The sequence below is a fragment of the Chiloscyllium plagiosum genome, chromosome 15, assembly GCF_004010195.1.
Source record: "Chiloscyllium plagiosum isolate BGI_BamShark_2017 chromosome 15, ASM401019v2, whole genome shotgun sequence".
NCBI classification, from domain to species: Eukaryota; Metazoa; Chordata; class Chondrichthyes; order Orectolobiformes; family Hemiscylliidae; genus Chiloscyllium; species Chiloscyllium plagiosum.
Genome location: NC_057724.1, coordinates 60,281,290 through 60,302,670, shown reverse-complemented (window position 1 = coordinate 60,302,670; position 21,381 = coordinate 60,281,290). Strand labels below are relative to the sequence as shown.

Here is a 21,381-nt window from a genome sequence, read left to right as displayed (position 1 = left end):
TGACGAAGGATGTTACGATGTATCTGGAGGTTGGTGGGGTGGTAGGTGAGGACCAGTGGGGTTGTCCTGGTGGCGTTTGGAGGGGCGGGGTTCAAGGGCGGAGGAGCGGGAAGTGGAGGAGATGTGGTGGAGAGCATCGTCAACCACGTCTGAGGGGAGATTGCAGTCTTTGAAGAAGGAGGCCATCTGGGTTGTTCGGTATTGGAATTGGTCCTCCTGGGAGCAAATGCGGCAAAGGCGAAGGGATTGGGAATATGGGATGGTGTTTTTACATGGGGCAGGGTGGAAGGTGGTATATTCTAGGTAGCTGTGGGAGTCAGTCGGTTTATAGTAAACGTCCGTGCTGAGTCGGTCGTCCGAGATAGAAATGGAGAGGTCTAGGAAGGGGAGGGAGGAGTCTGAGACGGTCCTGGTAAATTTGAGGTCGGGGTGGAAGGTGTTAGTAAAGTGGGGAACTGTTCAACCTCCTTGTGGGAGCACGAGGCAGCGCCAATACAGTCATCGATGTAGAGGAGGAAAAGGTGGGGTGTGGTGCCAGGGTAGCTGCGGAAGATGGACTGTTCCACTTATCCAACGAAGAGGCAGGCATAGCTGGGGCCGATGCGGGTGCCTATGGCTACTCCTTTGGTTTGGGGGAAGTGGGAGGATTGGAAAGAGAAGTTGTTCAGAGTGAGGACCAGTTCAGTCAGTCGAAGAAGGGTGTTAGTGGAAGGGTACTGGTTGGTTCGGTGAGAAAGGAAGAAGCGGAGGGCTTTGAGGCCTTCGTGGTGGGGAATGGAGGTGTATAGCGACTGGAAGTGGCGGTGGACATGAGCACGTGAAGCTATTCTGTGGCACCAGTGACATGATTGGTTAAGGCCCGGTCATAGACTCATTAGATTAGATTAGATTAGATTACTTACAGTATGGAAACAGGCCCTTCGGCCCAACAAATCCACCAACCCATACCCATTCCCCTGCATTTACCCATGCATCTAACACTATGGGCAATTTAGCGTGGCCAATTCACCTAACCTGCAAATTTTGGACTGTGGGAGGAAACCGGAGCACGCGGAGGAAACCCACGCAGACACTGGGAGAATGTGCAAACTCCACATGACTGAACCCGGGTCTCTGGCACTGTGAGGCAGCAGTCTAACCACTGTGCCTACATGCCGCCCAGTTATAGAAATGTACAGCATGGAAACAGTCTCTTCAGTCCAACCCGTATATGCCGACCAGATATCCTAAACCAATTCCCATCTGCCACCACCCAACCCATATCCCTCCAAAACCTTCCTATTCATATACCCATCCAAATGCCTTTGAAATGTTGCAACTGTACCAGACTCCACCACTTCCTCTGGCAGCTTATTCCATACATGCACCACCGAGGATGAAAATGTAGCCCCTTATGTCTCTTTTATATCTTTCCATTTTCAACCTCAACCTATACCCTCTAGTCCTGGACTCTCCAACCCCAGGGAAAAGATTTTGTCTGTATATCCAAGCGCGTGAAATGCTGAGGCTGTGAGTGCTTCTGGTTAAAGGCGGGGTGGAAGGCATATTGATGTAAACACTCCAATCCAGCTACATTGCTTCCATTCCAACACAGAAACGCGTCCTATTCTCTCTCCATCTGGGATAATCTGAATTGACATTATCATTCTTTGAATGGAGAATTGCAGCAGGGAGTTGTTAGTGCAGCGGCGATCTATTGGGCTAGTAATCTTTGGAGACTGGAACGTGGCAGCTGCTGTTAGTTAAATTCGATGAATGAAATCTGGAAAAGAAATCCAATCTCAGGAACAGAGACAATAACTTTATATTACTGAAAACTCATTCGTTCATGTCTGCCGACCGTGACGAGTCCTGTCAATATGTGACTCCAGACCCACGACGATGTGGTTCACCCATGAATGCCCTCTGACTCAGACAACGGAGAAAATGGGAGTCGTGTCTGTGTGGACTCGAATTTAACTGAATCCAAACTAAATTGACACAAGGATACCCGCAGCGCCAAGATGTCACGGCCATGGGGTGACTGCAGGAAGGGATTCAATTACCCGCTGAAGTGTAAACTCACTTGCTCAGTCACAATGCGCACAGGTCATTCACCACTCCCATATGTGAGAAGTGATCACTCAGGAGACCAACTGACAGAGTCACCAGGAAGTTTACAAATGACAGCAGGAGTTCGATTCTGCTGTTATTGAAGCTTTTAATCCCAACCAGCAATGAACCCTGTTTGGATGCCTGTTTCCAGTGGAGTGCCACTGTTTTCTGATGTAGACCAATGATTTAGACTTCGTTGTAGAAGCCATGATTTGCAAGTTTGCTGATGATACAACAATTGGTCGTGTAGTTGACTTTGGTGAAGAATGCCAAGGACTGCAGTGATGCATTAGTCAGGTGGAAAAGTAAATTGCTAAATGGAATTGAATCCAGATCAATGAGTGTTAATGAATTTGGGGAGAAGAAACAATAACTGTGAGTATTCTGTGTGGTGTAGACGGACAAAGAGATCATGGAGTGGACATTCACGATCCCTGAAGATCAATGGACAGGGGAATCAGTTGGACGGAAGAGCGTACTTAGCTGCTGGAGATCAGAATCAAGATTAGAGTGGTTCTGAAGAAACACAGCAGGTCAGGCAGCATCCGAGTTGCAAAAAAAAAAACGATGTTTCCGCTAAAGGCCTTCAGGACAAAAGCTGGGAGCATCAAGGGTGGAGAGAAAAACGGGAGGGCTGGGACTGGGAAGAATTTAGCTGAGAATGGTGTATGTGGATGGAGGTGGGGTTAAAGATGATAAATCGGAGAAGAGGGTGGAGCAGATAGATGGGAAGGAAGATAGACAGGTGGTACACGTCAGTAGGATGGCACCAAGCTCGAAGGCTGGAACTCGGATAAGGTGGGCGTAGGGCGAGGAGTAATCTGGCGAATACCACATTGATGCCCTGGGATTGAAGGGTCCCGAGGTGGAAGATGAGGCGTCAGGTGATGAGGTAATGGCGGTGGAGGAGGCCCAGGACCAGCATGCCATCGGGAGAGTGGGTGGGGAGGGGTAATTGATGTGTTTGTTCAAGGGGCGTTGGGTTGACTGTTGCGGGTGTCCTGGAAATGCTCTGCGAGAAGATATCCGGTGGTCCCAATGTAGAAGAGACAACATCGTGAGAAACGGATGCAATAAATGACATGTGTGGAAGTGCAGATGCACATTTGATAGATGTGGAAGGCTCCATTGGAGCTTTGGAAGATGTGAGGGGGAAGATGTGGGTGCAGGTTTTGCAAGTCATGCAGTGGCAGGGAAATGTGCCGGGAGGGGAGGGTGGGTCATTGGAGGGCGTGGACTTGACTAGGTAGTCGTGGAGGAAACAGTCTTTGTGAAAAGTGGATAGTGGTGGGGAAGGAAATTTCTCCCTCGAGGTCAGTATTACTGACAAACTTTTTACAAACCCACTGATTCCCACAGCTGTCTGGATTATACCTCCTCCCACCCTACCTCTTGGGTAAATGTTTTCCTGTATTCCCAATTCCTCCACCTCCATCGTATCTGCTCCCAGAGGACCAGTTCCGCCACAGAACACACCAGATGTCCTCCTTCTTTAAAGACCGGAACCTCCCCTCCTTTCTGGTTGAAGATGCCCTCCAACGCATCTCATCCATGTCCCGTACCTCCGCCCACGAAGTCCACACGTCCAACCAACCTCCACATAAATCACATCATCCGATGGCAGTTTCGCCACCTCTAAACGGACCTCACCCCTATCCAATTGCTGACAAGACCGTTCGCTCTGTGACTACCTCGTCAAGTCCACGCCCTCCAATGATCCACCCTTTCCTCCTAGCACCTTCCCCTGTCACTGAAGGAACTGCAAACCGTGCACCCACATCTACCCCCTCACCTCCGTCCAAAGCTCCAATGGAGGCTTCCACATCCATAAAAGGTTCACCTGCACTTCCACACGTGTCATTTATTGTATCTGTTGCTCCCGATGTGGTCTCCTCTAAACTGGGGAGACTGCATGTCTTCTCGCAGAGCACTTCAGAAAATATCTCCAGAACACCCGCAAGATTCAACCCCAGTGCACCTTGGCCAAACATTTCAACTCCCCCTCCCACTCTCCTGAGGACATGCAGGTACTGGGCCTCCTCCACTGCCACTGCCTCGCCATCCGATGCCTGGAGGAAGAAAGCCTCATCTTTCGCCATGCGACCCTTCAACGCCATGGCATCAATTTGGACTTACCAGTTTCCTCATTTCCCGCCCCTACCTTTCTCCAGTTCCCAACTTCCAGCTCAACAACGTCCTCCTGACCTGTCCCACTAATGCATCCTCATTCCCACCTATCCACTCCACCTTCTTTTCTGACATATCACGTTAACCCCCACCTCCATCCTCTTACTGCGCTCTCAGCTACTTTCTCCAAAGCCCCACCCCCTCCCAGTTATCTCCCCATCCCATATGCTTCCAGTCTCATTCCTGATGAAGGGCTTTTGCCTTAAACGTTCATTTTTCCTGCTCCTCAGATGCTGCCGGACCTGCTGTGCTTCTCCAACACCACTCTAATCTTATGGGGAATCAGTTGATTGAGAAGGTTTTCGGATATTTTCTATTGTTGACCACAGGCTGTGGATGAAAGCAGCACTTTAGCAACCACCAGTTTAGGGAACAGCTAAAGGACTGAGCACAAGTCTGGTCCCCGAATAAAATTGTAAGATAAAGGATGGAAGGCTGAAATATGCAATATTGCACATCAAGACCGTTTCACCACTCAATGAGTTTATCACTGATTACTTTCCAAGTCAGGGTGCTATGCGCCTTGGAGGGTAACTTGCAAATGGTGCATCTCTGCTGCTATTGGGGGGGCTATAGTAAACACCCAACAAGGTGATTGCACCTTTCCTATTTCTGACTTCAGCCCATACTACCTCCAGAGGCAGATCCCCCTCAAACTTCCTTTCTGCAGCCGTTATACCATTTCTAATTAGTAACGCCACCCCCCCCCCTCCTTTTTTACCACCCTCCCTAATCTTACTGAAACATCTGCAACCAGGAACCTCTAACAACCATTCCTGTCCCTCTTCTATCCACGTTTCCGTGATGGCCACAACATCGTAGTCCCAAGTACCGATCCACGCCTTAAGTTCACCCACCTTATTTCTGATACTCCTTGCGTTGAAGCATACACACTTGAACCTATCTCGGTGTCTGCAAGAATTCCCTGCCAGTGCTACCTTCTCCACAGCCTCCCTACATTCTTGGACATCCTGAAAACCAGATCCTTGGACATCCTTCTCCACTCAAATAACAATCACTTACCTTCCCAACCAGCTCTGCGCTCCGACTTCACTTCCGCCCAGCTCCCGCCGCTCTCTGCTGCATCATTCGCAATATTTTGCTTTTCTTTTTAGAAGTTAATATACATCACAACAATAGCCTTTTCCTCATTAAGCCGCTTTGTTACTTCTTCAGAAAGCTGCAAGTTAGTTGAACATAATTTTCTCCTAAAATGCATTCTGATGCTTCCCAACGAACCCACGTTGTCTACTGTTAAACTGTTCAAATATGTAAAACTAGGCAGTGTACCCTCTTTTACACACTGAAATGATACTACCTACCACTCATATCACAAAGAACCTTTTTCTGTATATAACTTTTCTCTACAGTTTACTCTACAGTTCTCAACCAGGACTATTAATTGCTAGGTGTTTACCAGTTGACCCATTTCAAAACTATAACTGGTTTGTAAAACTTAATTTTTTGAATAATAAAACATAACAATTCTATGACCTTGGAGTTAAAACAAAAAGCTTCAATTACAACTATGTATATTTTTCAGAGTTTGACAATATGGATCAACAACGATGCTCTTGGAAAAAGGAGGCAATAACTTACTAAGGTTGAATGTGTTGTTGAAGTATTAGATGTTACGAAATATACTCAATGAAGAGAGTAGTTACCACAAAAAAACATTTCCACTCTCTTTAAAAGAAGATAAAAATCAGAATCTCAGTAGAAAAGTAATTGGCAGGCATTATTTTTCTTCTAAAGTTTGAGATATATCAGCAGCTATATCAGACAGACTTGCCTGTTCAATTCTATTTTCCACTGGCTGTGAACTTACAATGGGAATACTGTCTTTTAAAACTAGCAGCTTCCCTCTCACCAACATAAACATAAAAGCCTTTCTGTGTAGGAATGCCAAACTTGAATAGTATCTGACCACAAAAACTACTGATTGCAAAGGGTTATAGCGAAGATGATAAAGCTAAAAGCCACCTTCAACAGGAACTAGATTGGTTAAAATGGTCACATACTTCTGAAAAGAAAATACTTTCCTGTTACTAGCCAATGTCTCCTTGCCCTGTCTTATTGCTGCATTTTATAGCTTTAGAGTGCAGGCCAGAAGCTGTCTGGAAACACTGCAAATTTCCACTGCCATAAAATGATGAAAAACAAGCACAAGCAGGTCACTGTTAAACTTCTGCCAGCCTTTTCAAGCGAAAGAGAAATATAACCAACAGTTGTCCAAATAATATTGTGATAAAAATAGAAACATAGTATATGTTTGCAGTACAATAGATACACTTCACTGGACTCTCAGTCAGTTGAACAGAACACTGTTAAACCAGCAACAATGGAACAGGATGGTCTATTCAGCCCATCAAGCCTGTTCTGTCATTTCCTCAGTGTCTTAATGCAATTAGTCTCCAGAAACGTACTGAGTACAGTTTTAAACCTGGTGAATGATTGAGCTTCCACAATCCACTGAGGTAGAGAATCCCAAAGATGGGCCATGTCCTGAATGAAGAAATTCTTCCTGATTTTCAGTCTTAAGTGACCTGCCCTTTTCCTGAGATTATGTCACCTAGTTTTACATTTGGCAGCTATGTGAAACATCCAATCTATATCCACTCTCACATCCTGTAGGAATTCTGTCAATTTCATTGAGATCATCAATTGATCTTTGTAACTCCAGAGAATGCAGAATCAGTTTCCTCAATCTCTCCGCATAAAACAATTCCAGACATAAAACCTTTCCTCAGTGAAATTCCCTTCTGCCCTCTCTATATGGAGTACATTCTTCCAAAAGTAAGGTGATCAAACCAGTAAACAAAATTCAAGGTGAGGATTCATCAAGGATTGACATGACCACAGCAAGACAACTTTCTTCTGAACTCAAATCCATTTGAAATTAATGTCATATACCAATCACCTTACCAGTTGCTTGCTGTAATCTCTTTTCCCTTTCCTCATTAGTTTCGTGGTTCACTTATGCTGGGCGCCGAATTGCTCCCAATCTTCAGACTTGCCATTTTTGTTTTTTTTTAAATCAGCCATTTTCTTTGATCTAAAGCATTCTTTAACTATGAATCATTCATCTTTCCCTTTTTGTATTTGTAACTTAGAAGAAAATATATCTCTTGCAAATCGTATTTAGTTTTCTCAAAATTTAACTGTAAATGTTTTTATTTTAGCATCAGAATTTTAAAATCAAAAGCTAATTTGGATAGGGACTTTATCCTTCAAAAGTGTATTGTTTAGTACCCTGGACTCTTTACAGCCTTTTCAACTTATTAACAAATATGGGCACCATATGGCCAGGGATGGGATTGAAACCTGAGGCCCACTACAGACTTTAAACAGGCATAGCAATAAATTCATTAACTTAAAAAGAAAATTAAGCACTGCAGAGATGAGACAGGGAGAATGAAACTAGCAGAGATGGTCTTGCAGAGAAGCTGCATCAACACAGTGACTCAATGGCCTCCTTCTGTGCTGTAACCAATCTCTGACTTACTTCGCAGTTTCTTTAAAAGTTCCTAACTCATCAGAACTGGCTCTAAACTCTGAAATAACTGAAGGATCTGGAATTGACAAATTACCTTCTTTCACTTAGTTGAAGTGACCAGAGCTTAAATGTTAATCTTTTTTGATTTCTATCAAAAGATGCAGATGCTGCCACATTTCACTAAACATTATTTTTGAAATAATTGGGAGGCTTCTTTGTTGAGCAACTTTCATACAGTTGCACAACTTAAGCTGTGATTAATCTTTACTAATCATGTAGGGAGTCTTCTAACTATATTAACAACACTGCTGGATTCAATGTATGCTGACTTACCAATCACTCCTCAAATTTATAGACATCAGGAAGTCCAATGCAATGCATTTCCAGCAAGTCCTTTTGCTGGTTACATAACCAGCAGCTGCAAGCCTGTTTAGAGAAGCTGTACTGGAGTCTCAAATTTCAATTCCAGCCTTGGCCAGACCTATTCATGCATTTTTCAATGACTTGAAAAGGCTGAACAGGGGCCAGTGTTCTCAAGAGGCTACTTTGAAGCAAAATAATCTATATTCACCCAAATCAATCTTCTCAATTTTTAATTTTGCAATTTAATCAAATGTTTCACAGTGAGAATAAAAAAAAATGCTCTCCATTCTTCAGACATTTACTGATGAAAAAAACTTTGAATTGCACAAAGCAAACAAGTATCAAGCCTGGAGAAGAGGATATGACAAACTAGGAGAGTGTGATGCCAAACTTGGATTTCCAAATCAATACAGGCAAAGTAGTGACTACAATATGTTAGAAATCTTAAATAAAATTGTTAGGAATGTTCAGATCAGGCAGCAACTGCGGAAAAAAGAAACAATAGTTAACCCTTTAAGCCAACGAACCTGGAGCTGAAAACAACACAATTCTGATGTGTGAACTCATTTTACAATCCATAAATGTTCACTAACATGCTAAGGATATCTGGCTTTTCCTGCTTTTATGTTCCTAAAATTTTGCATACTCTTGAAGAATGACAAAACCCTGGCCAGAATCAGTCATCTCATTTTCAGGAGATCTCTGCAGGCGCTCCTTAGGGCATTTAGAATCAATCAGTTCTGAAAGAACAGGTGGGACTTGAACTCAGGCTTCACAGCTCAGCATAATGGACAACATCACTGTACTACAAGCACCCTCAGTTCCTCAGTGTAGTGCCCTAGGTCCAACGATCTTCAGCTGCTTCATCAATGATCTACCCTCCATGAAAAGATCAGAAATGAGGTCGTCCTCTGATGATTGCACAAAGCATAGCAACATTCACAACTCCTCATCACAACTGCTCAGATAATGAGCAGTCCATGCCCAAACACAACAATATCTGCACAACATTTAGGTTTAGGCTGACAAGGTACAAGTAATATTCATGCAACACACACCTGGACCATCTTCAACAAGACAGAATCTAACCACCAGCTAAACATTCAATGGCAGTACCACCGCCAAATCCTCTCTAACATTACTATTGATCAGAAACTGACTGGACTTGCCATATGAAGTGGTTGCAAGCAGAGGTGAGAGGCTGGGAATTCTGCAGCAATGAACTTATATGCTGAATTTGCAAAGTGTAAAGCGCGATTGAATGTTCACCATTTGCCTGGATGAGTACAGCTTCAACACCGTGTGGGCGGCACGGTGGCACAGTGGTTAGCACTGCTGCCTCACAGCGCCAGAGACCCGGGTTCAATTCCCGCCTCAGGCAACTGTGTGTGGAGTTTGCACATTCTCCCAGTGTCTGCGTGGGTTTCCTCCGGGTGCTCCAGTTTCCTCCCACAGTCCAAATAATGTGCAGGTCAGGTGAATTGACCATGCTAAATTGCCCATAGTGTTAGGTGAAGGGGTAAATGTAGGGGAATGGGTCTGGGTTGGTGCGCTTCAGCGGGTCGGTGTGGACTTGTTGGGCTGAAGGGCCTGTTTCCACACTGTAAGTAATCTAATCTAATCTAAAGGAAAGCAGCCCACATGATTAGCATTTTGTCCAGAAATATCCACTCCCTCCATCTCTGTTGCTCATTAGTAGCAATGTGTGCGATCTACAAGAGTCACTACAGAAAATCACAAATGTTCCTTAGATAGTACATACCAAATGCATGATGACTCCCATCTAGAAGGGTGAGGAAACACAAACACCTGCAAGTTCCCTCAAAGACATTCACCAACCTGTCTTGGAAATATATTGCCATTCCTTCAGTGTCACAAAGTCAGAATGCAGGAAACTCCCTCACTAACACCATTGTGGACTTTCCTACATCAAATGGACTGTAGCAGTTTAAGGAGAAAACTAACCCACGCCTACTCAACAGCAACTAGGAAGGGAAAATAAATGCTGGCACAGCCAGTGACACCCACATCCTGCGAATGACATTTTTGTTAAAAAGGTACCTCAAGTTTTACAGTGCTGGGAACAAACGATTTGGGGTCGAGCTTTGAAAGGAATTGGTCATTCAACACATTTTTTTAAAATTTCTATATTTTCTAGGGAGGTTTTCAGATGCAGTGGGTAGTTTCCCTGCTCTGAGCCAGAAGTTCAGGATTCAAGTCACATTCCAGAACTTCATGACCAGAGAAGGTACATTCATAATGTGGCTGATTCTTAACTGCCTCTCTGAAATGTACTTAGAGACAACATTGGAGAACAGCACCTCATTTTCTGCCTGGGCAGCCTACAGCCTGGAGGATTCAACATTGAGTTCTCCAATTTCAAATGACCTCCCTTCCCATCCCCCGACTCCTTTTCCAGCCCCTCCCCATCCATTCCATTCCTCTGACCTATCGGAAAGATGTTGTGAAACTTGAAAGGGTTCAGAAAAGATTTACAAGGATGTTGCCAGGGTTGGAAGATTTTAGCTATAGGGAGAGGCTGAACAGGCTGGGGCTGTTTTCCCTGCAGCGTCGGAGGCTGAGGGGTAACCTTATAGAGGTTTACAAAATTATGAGGGGCAAGGATAGGGTAAATAGGCAAAGTCTTTTCCCTGGGGTCAGGGAGCCTAGAACTAGAGGACAAAGGTTTAGGATGAGAGGGGAAAGATATAAAAGAGACCTAAGGGGCAACTTTTTCACACAGAGGGTGGTACGTGTATGGAATGAGCTGCCAAAGGAAGTGGTGGAGGTTGATAGAATTGCAACATTTAAGAGGCATTTGGATGGTATATGAATAGGAAGGGTTTGGAGAGATATGTGCCAGGTGCTGGCAGGAGGGACTAGATTGGGTTGGGATATCTGGTCGGCATGGACGGGTTGGACCGAAGGGTCAGTTTCTGTGCTGTACATCCCTATGACTATGACCAACTAGGCCATACCCGTTTCCTGTATTCACCTATCGCTAACTCACCCCACCCAAATCCCCCCCCCCCCCCCCCATCCTCTCCTTACAGCCACCCCCAGTCCTGAAGAAGGGTTACACCTGAATCGTTGACTTCTCCATCCTCTTATGCTGCCTGGCTTGCTGTGTTCTTCCAGTCTCCTACTAGTCTACCTCTGAAATGTCCTAGCAAGCTGCTGAGTTCAAGGACAATTAGGAAAGAGTAACAAATGCTATCCTTTCCTATAGCCCAGGAGGGAATAAGAAAAGAACAGGCAGATTGAGGGCTTGTAAAGGAGGTTGAGTTGTCAAGATGAAGATGGAAAGAAGTTAAAAAGTAACTGAAGCTGTTTATAGTACATCAGCACACATTATTTGCTAACATGAAACATAATTCATGTCTGTCATATAACATTAATGGCAAATTTCACATTTATTTCCCCAATCATCTAGAATATGCATAAATTCCCCCACAGCAGAAAATGTTTTGCTAATGTCTAATTAGAGATAATTTCCATCTTCACTGTCTATGGATTAATGAGAGAGAATATATAGAAGTCATCCAATTTCAACTGAGAGAATGCAACTGTGATAGAGAAACTGAAGAAGGAAATGGGGTAGGAAAAAAAGTGTGGAAGTGGACAAGTTAATGATGGCGCCTCGTCAGTTCCAAGGCATATAATGGGAAACAGATCATGTGATAGACAAGGGCACAGTAGAACAAAACTTAAATTCTCTTAATATTCTACAATACAGTGACATATAAAACTTAGGGATAGCCAGTGATTAATTGCATTTTACTGATAAGAATGGTAGGGTCAGCACTAAATGTACACTAATTTTTGTAACAAACAGTTAGTTAAAAAGGCAAAAGTGATCTGATGGCCCACCTTGCAAAAAAAACTATGTAAAGGAACAGATGTCTTAGCTTAGTTGTAGAGAGCCTTGTTGAGTCGTAGCTGATTTAGTGTGTACACTTTTGTCACCTTACCAAAAAAAGGAAATACTTCCAATAGAGGGAGTACAGTGAAGGACTGATTCCTGGGATAGCAGGTTTACTATATGACGACAGATTAATCATCTGGTCCTGTATTAACTAGGGTTTGGAAGAAAATGGGGTCTCAGTGGTGGTGATCCAAAACAAGGTACCAAGTTTCAGAATACAGAGAGGCCATATACAACGGAGGAGGAAGAGAAATTTCTTCCCTCAGGGTGTGGTAAACCAATTAAATACTCTAACACATAGGCAGCAGAGGGCCAATCACTGAAGAAGTTTCAGAAATATAGACTTCTATGGGCAAAGGGTGTCAAGTAGAGTGGAGATAGATTGTCAAAGCCATATTTCCACACTGTGAATCAGTTCTGATCATACTAAATGGCTGAGTAGGGTCAATGTGGCAAATGGCCTACTCTTGCAACCATTTTTCTATACTTCTAAAATGTATCTTCTTGTTCATGCACTTAAAGCATCAACTAATAGTGAAGGCCATCAATACCAATACCTAGGCTAATGACAGTTATACAGCTTCATCATTTCAATATCCAAGCTTCACGAGAAAGCCTGCACTTTTAAAAGCAGCTGAACAATTTATCCAAGAGTTGTATTTAAGCAAGCATGCCATCAAATCTCAGACACTACATTGCATTATGCAAAACACACAAAGAAATGGTTGCTGGCTTTCTAATCTCAAGGCTGAAGCAGACATTCTCAACCAAGTATCAATTCAACACACTGCCTAATTACTGTAAATTAGTCTGGTAATCTTTGAAGGGGAGAAAGTGAGGTCTGCAGATGCTGGAGATCAAAGCTGAAACTTTATTGCTGGAACAGCACAGCAGGCCAGGCAGCATCCAGGGAACAGAAGATTCGACGTTTCGGGCACATGCCCTTCTTAATCTTTGAAGGGATAAGTCAAAATACACACAACTTTATCTTAACAGAATGTACACTGCATTATTCTCATTCTGATATCTTCTGCCCTCAAAAGATAATATGTATTCCGCAAGTAATGTCACAAGAGATATATCAGCATTTTCGAAATGTACCTGACTTTGGGAATCATTCTTCCACATAGCAGTATGGTACAGGTTTCAAATTATGACACAGTGTTCCGTTGCATGGTGCAGTATTGAAAGATAAATAATTTTCCACACGTTCTCCTTCAAAAAGTCTAATAAATCAAGTGTGACCACAATCAGAGAGAAGCCACTGCTGAACAGGAGCCTACATGATCAATAACCTTTCTTGATCTACCACACAAAGCAATACTTTATAGTATTTTGTTATGATGTTACCCAATATTAACATTTTTAAATAGTCTAAATGCCACATTTTAACCAATAAGTACAAAAAGACTGATTTTTTTAAAAAAACAAAGCCAATTATACTCTATATAAAAGGCTTAAAAACAAGCACAAATGCAATTAACTTAACACTATTGTTTGTAATTAGGTGGGTTTATGCAGCCAAGCTTATTCTTAATTCCCCACAGGATTATCTTTTAAGACTTATTATTCATAAAGTTATTTATTTCTGGAAGATATACCATTCTTAAAGTTATTCACCTCTAGAAATGCTATCCATAAGTATGATATAGTGCTCTGGAGATTTCTCCTCAGCTCCAGTTATTCTCAGATGTAAAATGTTCATTTACCATCTATTGACTGTGGACATCTCTGTCCATGGTTCTGGTTACTTTTTCAATACTTACCAGTTAATCTGATCATTGCATTTGGCACAAAACTCTCTGCACCATTGTAGATTCTCCCACTGATTTCAAACTGGTAATCTTCCCTCATAAAATCACAATGAGTCATTGTCATAAAGAGGTGCAGAATTGAAACAGAGCCCTTGCTCCAATTCGTCAATGCCGACCAGATATCCCATATTAATCTAGCCCCAAATCAATCTAGTCCTATTCAAACAGCCAGCCAAATACCTTTTAAAATGTTGTAATTATAACAGCGTCCACCACCCCTTCTGGCAGCTCAATACAAGCCACATTTAATATAGTGATTGAAGAAGTTAGGTTTTTAATTCCCTTCAGGTGCAAGCCTAGCTAACGATAGCTAAAATAAATTATCGTGTCTCAGTGAGTTGCAAACCAAACAAGATACGGATTGCAACTAACTTTTCCAACAAATAAATACAAAGATAAATTGTAACCAATCATTTCCATGATGGTGTAGCTTGCTCTGGACTTTTCCACCTCCTGATGCTGCCTGGCTTTGCTGTGTTTTTCCAGCATCCTGCTCGTCTACCCTGCACTGTCTTCAGACTGATTTTAAGCAAATTAGCCCTCAAGAGTCATATAGCACAGAAACAGACGTTTTGGTTCAACCAGTCCTTGCCGAACATAATCATAAACTAAACTAGACCCACCTGCCTGTTCTTGGCCCATATACCTCCAAGCCTTCCCTATTCATGTATCCAATCAAACATCTTTTAAAGGTTGTAATTGTACCCACATCCACCACTCCTCAGAACTTAATTTTGCACGGTAATCACCTATCTACATTATTTTTCATCTGACTGAATAAATGGGTATCACAGCCTTTCTGGGCTCACTACATGCAGCTATACTAATTTAACTCCACCAACCAAATCAAAAACTACAAACCCCTGTTTTTGCACAACACTGCAATCATCATTTCTTTAAAAAACTTTCTAACTCATTATTCTGTCCTGGAAATATACTTCAGTGTCACGGGATCAAACTCCTGGAATTCCCTCCTCAACAATGTTCAGACTACCTACAGAATATCCCATGAATGAATAAAATCAACCTGTTCAGAGACATTGTTATTACAGACCTCTGGAGCAGGTGGAACTTGAATTCAGGTCTCTTGGCTCACAGATAGGGACATTACCACTGCAACACAAGAGCCCCTAAAATCGATGATTGATTAGACTAGATTAGATTAGATTGCCTACAGTGTGGAAACAGGCCCTTCGGCCCAACCAGTCCACACCGACCCTCCAAAGAGTAACCCACCCAGACCCATTTCCCTCTGACTAATGTGGGCGGCACGATGGCACAGTGGTTAGCACTGCTGCCTCACAGCGCCTGAGACCCGGGTTCAATTCCCGACTCAGGCGACTGACTGTGTGGAGTTTGCACGTTCTCCCCGTGTCTGCGTGGGTTTCCTCCGGGTGCTCCGGTTTCCTCCCACAGTCCAAATATGTGCAGGTCAGGTGAATTGGCCATGCTAAATTGCCCGTAGTGTTAGGTAAGGGGTAAATGTAGGGGTATGGGTGGGTTGCGCTTCGGCGGGGCGGTGTGGACTTGTTGGGCCGAAGGGCCTGTCTCCACACTGTAAGTAATCTAATCTAATCTAATCTAATGCACCTAACACTATGGGCAATTCACCTGACCTGCACATCTTTGAACTGTGGGAAGAAACCGGAGCACCCAGAGGAAACCCACGCAAACACAGGGAGAATGTGCGAACTGGAGTGCTTCTCTCACAACTGAACTATTTCAACTAAGCACTTCAAGCATTGGAGGCAGCCATTCAATCCATCAGTTCTGATTGAAAACCTCACTCAGTCTCCCACCTTTTCATTGCACCTGTGCTCATTCTTTTTTCTTGCAGTTTTTAAATCAGCCTGTTCAGAGATGTTATCACACATCTCTGTAGGAGGTGGGACTTGAATTCAGGCTCCTGACTTGGAGGTAGGGATACTACCACTGTGCCACAACAGTTTCTCATCCTATCTCTTCCCCTGCCCCCCAAACAAAAGTCATATCTCCATCACTACGGCTGGGTAAGACTAGCTACTGTTCTATTCTGGCCTTTTTAATCTATAAGCTAAAAAAGTTATACTCTAAAAACATATGAACAATGAACTAGATAATTACAACAGTCACAATAATTCAACTCAGCATTAGAAAACAATGTGATATCAGAGATAAGATGGCTAATAATTCTAATCTGTTACTAACATGATTCTAAAAGATCACACGCACACAAATAATGTAACTTAGATATTTCTATGTGATGCGATCTTGACGTAAACCAGACTTAACCAGCACTACTAAAAGACCAGGAATAGAGAGCAGTCTCATGATTAACATAAACATAAAAATCAGCACAAAAGCAAATTCAACCAGAGATATCAGAAAAAACAAAATGTGTTCATTGAAGGATATTTACATTAAGAATTAAAATGATGAGCAACAGAAGTCCAAAAAGATGCATACTCATGCTTCAGAAATTACACAATGGATTTGACAAAGTTAGACATGATCGAATGTTTGAAATGCTATACAACTTTGACTTAGAAATGAAAAATTTAAGACCGATTCAGAAGTTATGCTAGGGCAGAACAGCAGTAGACAAAATACACAATAAGTGCAGTTAATTGATAGCTATGTACTAAAAACGTGTGACAAGGTTGTGTTCAGTCTCTGGACCTTCTCAATGAAATGAACAATAATTTCTCAAAAGGTGCAACGAATTGCAGTAGACAGACTGAATATGAATGGAGATGACAGAGAGAAAAATCCAGGAAGAATTCTAGACAACTCTGACTAACAAATGTATGGATTACCATTACCCTGCAGCAAAACAGTACACATGGTTACATGAAAAGATATCTAGATAACAGTAGAATAAGAATTTTTACAGAATTTTAAATAGAATCCGTATAGTGTGGAAACAAGCCCTTCAGCCCAACAAGTCCACGCCAACCCTTCAAAGAGTAACCCACCCAGACTCATTCCCCAATATTTACCCCTGACTAATCACGTAACCTAGACATCACTGACTCTATTGTCAATCTAGCATGGCCAATTCACCTAACCTGCACATCTTTGGACTGTGGGTGGAAACCAGAGCACCAGGAGAAAACCCACGCAGACACAGGGGAGTGTGTGCAAACTCCACACAGACAGTCGCCCAAGGGCAGAATTGAACCCAGGTCCCTGGCGCTCTGAGGCAGCAGTGCTAACCACTGAGTCACCGCGCCACCCAAGAAATAAAATAGGTAGTATTATTTTCTTTTCTGCGTAGCCTGCTAATATCAAATAAGAAACGAGAATGGTTCAGCGGCACATGACACTTGCAGAACAAACGTTCCTAAAAAAGTCAAGACTTTTTTTTAGAAATAAGAACATCTGTATAGAAAACAAATCCAGATTACTTTGTCTGGATATGGAAGGTGCACACAAGGCAGACGTGTGAAGTTAAATTACAGGCAACTGAAAAGTAGCTGCAAGTTTTGAGGTATACGATGAGGATCATTTGGGACAATCTATATAATACTGAAGTTCTACACAAAGCAGGCATACAAGTACAAACTTTTGAGATCATCACTAAGACACACTACAATTCTTTGGCCACATTCTTGGTAGAGAGAAACAAGATGATCTGACAATAATTGGTTAAAAAAAAAGTTAGCAGAGAAAAAGGGGAAAAAAGGAAGAACTACTCCAACAGCTTGAAAACAAGTATGCATGTTAAGAACACTGAAATATTGACTTTCATGGTCCGTGATAAAAGCCATGATTGCTGATGTTGTAAAACGTGACACATGAAAAAAGGCAAATCATTCCTAGTCTCTCAGGAGTTAACTGAAAGCATTAAATGGGTCTTAGCATCACTCAGACAGAATTTTTAAGGAAAGAAAGGCAGCATGGACCTTGGTGGATATTTGGTATGCACAAGAAACAAATCTGTGCCGATACTGGTTAATCAAATCAGTACATAACAAATGCAAAACCTGATCTAATTATTTTAAGTACCAGCAACCAATGTAAACCCTTATACACTCGTAATTTGCAATCATCCAGCCCACAGGTTTGAAATCATCCGCACAAATGCATGGTTCCACGTTTAATCAATGAGTGGTGTGCGCTGGATACAAGATGATAATGATGTGGATATTCACGCAGACCACCTGGTCCTATTTACAAAGGAGCTATTCTAATGCTTTCGAATAGGGTAAAATCCAGCTCACAAACTGAAAAAGTAGCCCACAGTTAAACATTTGCAGATGTTACAGCTGCCAAGAATCATAGCCATAACCAAAGTAATGCTGATCATCAACTATAATGCATTATGAAAACATGATTAATCCTGTGCCATCAAGAATATCAGTAATTGAAACATACAATTCTTAATTTAGAACCAAATTATAACATCTGCAAATTCAAGATAAATACCAAATTGTCCCAATCCCAAATCCCTTACCTTCCATCCAGCTGAACTGTTGCTATCTCCTTTGTCCTTGAAGTAAGGCACAGATTTAACCATCCAGTCGTAGATCTGAGACAGAGTCAATCTCTTCTCAGGAGAACTCTCAATTGCTTTAGTGATGAGGTCTGCATAAGATTGATGACCCCAGGCATTCCTTCTAGAAGAACTCTTCCTCTGAGCATTTGCTGCACCAACTTGAGTACACACCTCTGCATTCAGACCCGTTTCAGTCTCTGATTTTACAGCACTAGGATCAGAAACCTCCTGCTTTTCTTCTTCAGTGGGGGTTCCTGAGGCAGAATCTTCCTGTTTGACAGTTGTCAGATCTGGCCTCGGCAAAGGCCAAGTGCAAGATCTGGGCCGGCTCTGTGGTTCAAAATTTGGATCAATCTCAGCCGGTGATGTTTCTTCAGCCATAATTGATAAAATGTTGTACAAAATAAATCAAACTTTAGATTCAGACACAATGGCTATTATTTTTTCTTAAATAAAAGGCCATGGCAAAAATCCTCTAAAATACATGCATTTTTCATTTCATTCAAATGTTCCACATTTTAAATTAAAACAATTTTGCATCTTTATTGTAGGGAAAAAATCCTGGTTATTCAGAAAGTCCAACAAGCACACAAGCAAATATGCTGGCACTTTTCACCAGTTATAACTTTTGATTTGAAACTATGGTCAGTTTCAGTTCCCAGTAATTAAAACAATATAATTCCAACCAAGAGGAACAAAACTGACATATACTGTAATAGGTTCTGTTAAGTCCATTCCAGTATTTACACATGCTCTGAATTCAAAGCGCAGATACGATTTAACACTTTGGCGTTTTCTACGACGGAAAATCTGATTTGCTTATTATAAACCATAAAATACTGCAAGGTGTCAACATGCCAGCAGAATCAGATAGAAGTTTTGAAAGCAACGTTCATGAAATTATCTTTTATCATATATATCACCTGTCATGGCGATCTTCTGTACGAATATTTTAATACACAGAAAATGCTTATAGCAGCCAGTAACTTTGCTAAGTTCGGCAGAATTCACAAAATCGGTGCAATTCCCAAAAAGCGTCGTTCTCTTCTTGTATAAAAAGTACCTTCAAAATGGTGCGTTTGCAGCACCTTTGCGCGCATGGAGTATGGAATCTTCTTTCATTTGATGTAAAAAGGCAGTGTAAAAGAACAAGTGAAAATGAATTCCTGATAGCTTTATATTCTCTTTCTGCAGGATTAAGAACTCGTCAGATACTTCACTTCACAAAAGTGGCTTAAAAGGGGAGGAAAAAGTTTCGAGACAAAACTAGAAGAAAATTAATCAATGAGCATAAAAATCTTCAAAAAATCTGCGTTGGCGTGTGGGTTTCTCAAGGGGCCATTGGATGGAACGTAGTCTCCAGGGCCGAGCGGCTGCGTTGCCTTTTCCTAAAGAGGGAGCTTCTTCCAGTGCCCTCACTCGCTGAGTCCTGGTCGGTGCCCCGTTGAACGGCCCGGCCACAAGGCGCCTCCATTCCAAGCGACCATCTTGAAGACGAGGACGGGCAAAGGAAAAAATTGCACTGCAGATGCAAACCTCTCCTTCCAAGTTGTGAGGAGGAGGAGGACAAGGGGGACAGAGTAGTGGTGGGGGAAGCTTTGCGTCGTCTACCGGACACTTTGGCGATGGCGGCCTCCACCGGGACCACCGCCAAACTTCATTGGAAATGATTCCAAATCACAGCCAGGATGTCGATTGGAAGTACTAAAATTTCTTCTTCTGCCCTTAACCAATACGAATATTCTTTTCCTTTTCACCTTTCTCTCTTTTCACCCGTTTGGCTTCTTTTGACGCGTATTCATGGCGTAGTAAACATCACCGCCTGACGCAACGGGGAATGGCGCCCGGGGGGGTGGAGAAACGAGAAAGGAAGATGGCGGCGAGCCGCCAATGCATGACGGGTATTGTAGTCCTTAGAAAACAACTGTCGCGGCGCTCATATGAAAGCCGACACCCGGAGAACTACGTGTCCCTGGGTTCCTCACGGTCCGACCTTCAGCGGCAACAACAACTTAGATTCATGCAGCGCCGGAGGAAAATCATAGCTTTTGATGTCCGATCACTTGCGTCCTGCCGACTTGATTCATCGTTGTCACATTTAGTCTGTAAGATCCTCTGTATTTGATGGGATTACAATCTCAGCCACTCCTGTTTCTTATTTTTCTCACTCTCCGTCTACAGCCTAAAGCTGCCACGGTGCGAGCTAACGTAGCCCTATGGCGCGATGTCTTATGGTAACTGTAGTCCTGAACGGTAGCTTGCCCCATTGGTGTTTATCGCCGTGAAAGCAGAGAGGAACTACAACTCCCAGGAGGCGCTGGGGACGTCCTTTTTTTAAAAAAAATCCCCTTCGACGTGGATATCCTCGAATCCCGAGTAAAGCGTGCTTTTGTTGTGATTGTCAAGTCAACCGAACAAATGCCCCAATGTTTTCGTTAGCAACGTTATAAAACAGGATCTCAAAACGCAAGCGCCAGTAAAAAAGGCGGATGATGGCTGTGTCAAATACGTAATAAATACAGATACGATAGTGTAACAAATGACCAAGTATGTGTGTTTTAGCGCTTCGAAGCTCCTCTGTAGGCTAATGCGCTCACTGATGCTCCTGATGAAGGGCTTTTACCCGAAACGTTGATTTCGAAGCACCTTGGATGCTGCCTGAACTGCTGTGCTCTTCCAGCACCACTAATCCAGAATCATGGCATCAGGTCAAACATGAGCAAGAAAATTAACTCATTGCCATCTACTGTAATCTCATGGCTAATGAATCAATATATCAACATGATTACCAAGTAGCACTGAGATTGATAAAAGCACCTCCAGAGATATATTTCCCTCTCCAGCCGTCTGTGTTCAGCAGAGACCATTCTCTCCACGACCCCTTGTTAGGTTCATGCCCCCCACCACCAACCCACTCTCCACACCTGGCACCTTTCCTTGCCACCATAAGAGATGTAAAACATGTGTGCACACTCCCTCCTCACATCCTAGGCTCCAACAGAGATTTTTCTGCACCTCCACACAC

The 21,381-nt window shown here is 42.8% G+C and overlaps 1 protein-coding gene across 2 annotated transcripts in view; it reads right to left on the bottom strand.

Moving 5' to 3' along the window:
• The window catches only part of foxo4 (forkhead box O4), a 63,149-nt gene extending 42,278 nt beyond the window's left edge, over positions 1-20,871 (bottom strand). For both annotated transcript variants that reach the window (XM_043705007.1, XM_043705008.1), the window contains exon 1: positions 18,315-20,871. In XM_043705007.1, coding sequence (XP_043560942.1) covers positions 18,315-18,737 — 423 coding nt within the window. In that variant the 5' untranslated portion in view covers positions 18,738-20,871. The remainder of the gene's footprint in view (positions 1-18,314) is intronic.
• Between the last annotated feature and the right edge of the window lie 510 nt (positions 20,872-21,381).